This window comes from Mercenaria mercenaria, chromosome 6 (genome assembly GCF_021730395.1).
Source record: "Mercenaria mercenaria strain notata chromosome 6, MADL_Memer_1, whole genome shotgun sequence".
Lineage (NCBI taxonomy): Eukaryota > Metazoa > Mollusca > Bivalvia > Venerida > Veneridae > Mercenaria > Mercenaria mercenaria.
In genome coordinates this window covers 3,958,009-3,964,686 of record NC_069366.1, presented here as the reverse complement: position 1 = coordinate 3,964,686, position 6,678 = coordinate 3,958,009, and the positions used below count along the sequence as shown (strand labels likewise).

The 6,678-nt window shown below is 48.1% G+C and overlaps 1 protein-coding gene across 1 annotated transcript; it reads right to left on the bottom strand.

Moving 5' to 3' along the window:
• Nucleotides 1–332: 332 nt before the first annotated feature.
• Nucleotides 333–1,975, bottom strand: LOC123541161 (uncharacterized). Its single transcript, XM_053546599.1, has 2 exons — nt 1,745–1,975; nt 333–1,316 (listed from the first exon to the last, which is right to left on the bottom strand). Exons 1-2 carry the CDS (start codon nt 1,973–1,975, stop codon nt 903–905), a joined length of 645 nt encoding a protein of 214 aa, XP_053402574.1. The 3' UTR covers nt 333–902.
• Nucleotides 1,976–6,678: the final 4,703 nt, after the last annotated feature.

The following is a 6,678-nucleotide window of genomic DNA, read 5'->3' as shown; positions in this document are numbered from 1 at the left end:
ACCACTTACAATTCACTAAATTATATTAAACTGTCATCTGTTGAGTTTCTTTAGAAATCACTTTTCAACAGTGAGTTCATACTTAAAGTTTACTTTCAATGATAACATCTCCGCGTTACAAGTGTTGACTTTAAATGTTACATTATTATTTCACACGCGTAATATTTCAGTTCTTTCACAGTTAAAAGTAACTTCACAAAATAGCACTATCATTTTCTGACTTCTAATGTTTATCATAGCTCTGATTCGGAATGTCTTTCATCTTCTGACTAGAAATGCTTATTGTAGATCACAATGTTGCTGGAATGATTCTAGAATTCGCACCACCGGGTTCAATAAATACACTTTATAGTTATGTTATAGTTACAGTTACAGTTACTTTCCAGATCTTTTGGTATGATTAGGATTCTTTACCACTGATGAAAGTTTTGGACGTTGATTTTCCTTTCCATCAAACCTCGGCCTCTTCTCACTCGACTGTTACGTAACTCTTACGGTCCTGCGCCCCACGCCTAAGGGCCACGTTATCAAGAGACCTCTCCATTCGTTTGAGAGAGTCTGCAGCAACAGCCATCGTCTTGGTAAGATCCTCAATACGCCTGCTGTTGCGGTCGAGAGACTGAGCAATCTTTTCCAACGCCACCGTTAAGGTCTCGTCTAGGCGAGTCACTGCCATGGATGAAGCTGTGGGAGTAAGGTCGGTCTTATGATGCGTAACCTTTGTTTGAGTACCCATAGCGACGGTCATAAACGGAGCAGGCGAAAAAGACTGATCTTCACCCTGACCTAAGAGTTGGCCTTTAATGTCCTCCACCTCCTGCTCAGGTGTACCCAAATAATTAAGTGGTGTCCTTCTGACCTGCGGTGTGTTCAACAGCTCTGAAGTAGGAACCCCGGAACTATCACGCACTGGAGAGTTTAGCAACAGAGTCCAACCCAGACGAGATGAACGTATCTCCAAAAGACGGGACGTAGACAGGAACTGACACTGGACATGATGACACCGGCGCCGAGTAAACTGACGTAGGCGCACTTACTATGGGTGAAGCTGATGTGCTGGCAGCACTGGTCTGTCCTACCGAACTGGTTCCAATGTCCAATGAAATGTAAGCGGTACTCTGTGCACTTACACCTATCGCACTACCGTATGTTGCTGTGGTGACTGCTGTGTAAACCGGAATAGACTGCCCTGCTGAGGTATATCCAGGCATAGCTGGGTCGTAGGCTGGTACTGGCGCCAAGCTCCTTACAACGGGACCACACTCCTGCTGACCTGTCCTGCCCGACATCAGCTGCGCCAGCATCTGGGGAGTAACCTGAAGGTATAACATAAAAACATGTTTTTCCATATGAACTTGACTCAGGTTCAATCCTACATACATTCCCTAAAAGTTTCAGGCATGACCATACTATTTTTATACTGGTAGCTGTCCATCCATTTAATGTAATGACTATACTCTATACTGGAAACAAGACTGGATGCATGCCACAAATCAGGGCCACTGGAAGCACCTGACTGATGCATGTCAAGTAACTATGAAAGATGCTTAAACCATTTATATCTGCCAGACGTCTCGCATTTTAACCAAGGCCTCCACCATGGGCCGACCCCGGTAATTTGGTTCTGAAGCCGCTCCTGGTAAAACCATAGCAGTCCTAAGGAAGAATTATCGTATATATATATATATATTACCACATTAAAGTAGACCCAAGAAGAGCACTCGGTATTAGAAAGCTTTCGTACCTGTATATGGATCAGCCCAGTGTCCTGTTCTGCGCTCTCAGACTCATCCTCGTCCAGCTGACTCTCGTCCACACACCACCTCTGAGTTGTCTCCTCCTCTGTGGCCAACCGAAAGTCCACCCCCTCCCCTGGTACCTTGGGGTTGAAGTTCTGCCCCAAGAAGCGCCTGTGCTCATCACCTCTGTTCCTGGCAGTGTTTCGGCTGTGCGCGTGCTTCTCCAACATGGCCATGGTCATGCACCTGTATTGACATAATGTGCAGAAGAAGGGGGCCTGGTCCAACGGTCGGTGGCTACGATACACATGGGCAGTCATTCTATACCTCTCACACACATGCATCTTCTGGCCACGCTCACACTGTAGACATGTGTAGAGCCTCCTCTTTGGGCGTCTGATATCCATGACAGCCTGTAATAGACAATAGGGAAACAACTTTTACCAACAGGAATTTTACCATCTGGGCACCAGGGAAGTCAAAGGTTCGCTAGTTTACCATGATAAGTCTCAAAAGGCGTACCCCATAGTAGAATTTTAGTTTCCAAGAACCCCCATCTATACCTGGCTAGACTAGAACCATTACCTACAACTTCAGTGACCTACATTTCCTATACTAAGAAGACTTACTGCCTACCACACCTCACTGCCTGCTTCCTAAGTCTACCCACTAGAGCCTTTACCCACTTTGGCTCTGAAGTCCCCTCATACACTTTCAACTTGTCATGATGCGCCATCCTCTGTTCCCCCCGGTGGTCAATCTGTATTCCGAATGTCACAGGTGAGAGCCGCTGCACCACAACAAAGGGTCCATCAAATCTCTTCTCTAGCTTTGGAGCAACGCAAACCTTCCTATGTTCATGTAATAACCACACCACATCACCCACTTGATAACTAGTGAAGGAGGTCTTTATGTCGTAGCGGTCCTTACTCCTCTTTGCACTTGAATTCAGATAGCGCCGCGCTACCTCGTGCGCCTTAAGCATCCGCTCTCTTATTGTCTGGACATGGCCTGCTTCAGATATGGAATCGCTGTCCCTCACATACCCGTGAACCAGGTCTGCTGGCATTCTAACCTCCCTGCCCAGACACATCATATTTGGCGTTAATTTCGTCGACTCCACTGGTAAGGATCTGTACACTCCAGCCAGACAACCCAGATATCTGTCCCACTCATCTTGCTCAATAAGGTAGGCCTTAATCATCTTAATCAGACTACGGTTGAAACTCTCACACTGGCCATTCGCCTTTGGATTCCTAGGTGTGGTTCGAGTCTTCCGTACATCGAAACGCTTGCAAAACTCCTTGAAAAGTTTACTTTCAAAAGTCATACCTAAGTCTGAATGAATCGAAAGCGCACAGACATCAGCATGCTGCGACGGAACCGGAAGCACCTCCACCTACTTTGTAAAATGGTCAGTAAGTACCATGACATACCTATTGCCATTTTCTGTTAACGGTAGCGGACCCAAGTAGTCAATAGCCAACGTGTCCCATGGTGCACCACTTGGCAAGTGTCCCATTGGAGCTCTCGGTGTCTTCTTGGGGTCTGCATTGGCTGCACATACATCGCAGGCTCGGACATGGAGTTTAATATCATCTCTCAGCTGAAACCAATAGCAGTTCTGTAGTATCCTGTATTTTGTCTTCTTAGTACCAAGGTGGCCAGCTAACACATTATCATGGGCCTGCTTTAATATTTGCTTTTTCATTTCATTTGGCACAATCAGTTGAGTGTAAACATCTGTACCATTCTGTTTTGAGAACCTCTTAAACAAGACACCATCATGCAGAAATAACGACTCCCACAAAACCCAATAATGCCTTGCTGCTGGACTCTGTAGCTCCATCTGTGTATGATCTGGCTTTGAGCCAGCCCTAAGTGCTTTGGCAATCACCGCTATGTCTGAGTCAGCCTCCTGTCGCCTTGCCATCTCTTCTGCAGTTACGGTCTCCAACCATGGCTTAATCTTTGGAGTCTCCCCATCTGTGACTGCTCTTACTTGCACACTCGCGTCACTTTCGCTGGTTGTCTCTCCTTGGCCCACTTGCTCTGTGGTTGGCCCCATCAGCTGCCACGACAACGACATCTGTTCTGCACGTCTCCGGCACTTTTTGCATGGACCGCACTTCAAAGGCTCACTGGTGTCAACATTGCTGCAGTCACAAACCCTCGGGTCCTCGCACCTGGAAAGGGCATCACAGTGAGATTGGAGTCTGCCTGGCCTGTACTGGATTGCGAATTGGTACTCAGCAAGTATCTCTATCCACCTCGCAATTTTGCCGTTAGGCTCTTTAAGACTGAATAGCCACACCAAGGCTTGGTGGTCACTGCGCACTGTAAATTTCCTCCCTAAAAGGTACTGCCTGAAATATTGAACAAAGTATACCACTGCAAGAAGTTCCTTCTCTGTTATGCAGTAATTTTGCTCGGCCTTGTTCATTGACCGACTAGCGTAGGCAATCACCCTTTCCCGACCCGACTGAATTTGGGACAATACTCCCCCAATTCCAAAACCCGACGCATCAACATCCAGATAAAACTCACCCCTTCATTTAACGGATAGCCCATGATATCAGCACCAGTAAGCTTCGCTTTCAAGGTCTCAAAAGCTACCTGACAAGCTGGGGTCCAATGAAAACTAACGTCCTTCTTTGTCAGCTCCAACAGGGGCCTGGCAATTTTCGCAAAGTCTTTCACATAGCGACGGTAATATGATCCGGTCGCAACAAAGGCCTTCACCTGTTTCGCCGTCGTTGGCCTGGGCCAGTCAGCAACCTTCGCTATGTTCATGGGGTCTGGGCGCACGCCCTCCCTCGACACTATGTGTCCCAGAAAGGTTACTTCTGTCTGGAGTAAATTGCACTTTTCTGGCCGTAATTTCAGCCCTGCCCCACCCACTCTTGAAAGGACCTCATCCACACGGCTCATATGTTCGCATAAGTCGGCGCTATAGACGATGATGTCATCAACATACACTAGGCAAGTATGCCACTGGAGATCCTGCAAAACTAGCTCCATTGTCCTTTGAAAGGTGCTACTGCTGTTGCTTAATCCAAAGGGCATCCTGGTCATCTCAAACAGGCCATATTTGCATGTGAATGCCGTTTTGGGGATATCATCCTTCTTTAAGGGGATTTGAAAATACCCAGAGGTCAAATCAAATGAGCTGAAGAGTGTCATTCCTGCCACAGCGTCAAGACAGTCCTGTACCCTAGGCAGTGGGAAGCCATCTTGTTTCACCAGCACATTCACCTTCCTGTAATCTACACAGGGTCGAACAGTCCCCGACTTCTTCCTGACAAACACAATTGGGCTTGCCCAAGGCGATGTGCTCTTCTGAATGACACCTTTCTTTAATAAGTCCTCTATAGCAGACTTCTCCTTGGCTGCAAATGCTAACGGCACACGCCTCGGCCTCTGTTTGATTGGTGCTGCGTCACCCGTGTCGATTGCGTGCTCGGCTACATCCGTCAGGCCAATGTCCCATTCATCCTTGGAAAATATGTCACCATGCTTTGCAAGGAGCTCCGCCACTCTGCCTTTCTCATACTCACTCTTACCTCCTGTTGCCTTCTCATAAAGTCCCTGCAAGTGAGCTGGCACCCCACCCACTCCAGGCTTCACCTCTTTAAGGACAGCACTAGGTTCCGCCCTGTCCCTGCAGGTAACCCTCCGGACCCCGGACAAATTGCCATCCTCACATACATGCTCTTTCTCAGCAAGAACACTCACGATTCTTTCTATCCTCTCAGCAGCACCGACGTGTGCGTCCTGCTTTAAGGTCACATCCACTGGGAAAGGGTTCAGTTCCCGTACCTTACATGTCGGACCATTATTAATATCCACCAGAGTGGAGGCCATTACCAAATTGTATCGTTCTTTGAAGCCTTCACTAGGTTCAACCAAAAATTCACTATCTCTACCCAGGTCATCAAGCGTCTGCCTCTCAACGTAAACGTCCACTATGGTTTCCGCCCTTCCGGGTAATAGGACGTCATCAGCGACAGTTAATCTTCTAGGCCCGTTGCCTCCCCCTACATGTTGGCATGGTATCTCCACCCCATCCAACACTATAACCCCTTTGCTCAACAGGAGATCAGCTGGTCCATTCTTCCCGCACATCAAAACATCAAATCCTAGCAGCGCCTCATCCTCAATATCGGCCACCACTACTTCATGTTCCAACTCGTATGGCCCTAGCTTCATGTGAAACCCAGCCTTCCCCAACTCAGTAATTGGCGACCCATCCGCTCCCCTGAGGTTGCCAGACTTCACAAGCTTCGGCCTTCTTCCTTCACTCATAGCTTCGTACACTCTTGACGACAGCACTGTCCTAGCTGCCCCAGTGTCCGCTGTGAACAAGACGTCCACCCCCTCGATGGCGCCCCTCACATATACACCGTCACACAACCTCCTCCTGTTACCACTATTACGTCCCTTATCTCCACTGTTCCTCCCATATTCCGAAACCCTGTGGCCCTAACTCTCTAATTGGACCGCCCCTGGCCGCTGGAGCTGGTCCCTTGGAGTTTAAATGCACACTTGCATCTGTAGCCTTCGGCCCATTCGGCCTCCGGTCTTGAGGTGACCCATTACTCACCTGCGCACTTTTTTGAGGGCAATTTCTAGCATAGTGCCCCAACTTATGACAGCTGAAGCATTCCACTGACTCAATACCCCGCGGCTTCTGATCACCTTTAGGCCACGTTGTATTTGACCTTCTTGAAGCTTCGAGCCTCTCTAACCGCTCTAGAATTTTGGTAAGCATTTCCTCTTGCCCATGTGTTTGCTGGCTGTGACCCGTAATTTCACTACCGCTGCCCTGAAATCTAATTCCACCTGTAGCCCTTTCCGGAACTCTACAGACATTTTCGGTCATAACGTCTCTAGGGAACTCCTCCATCAGTACCGCACGTCTTGCTGTCCTGTGTTTCCT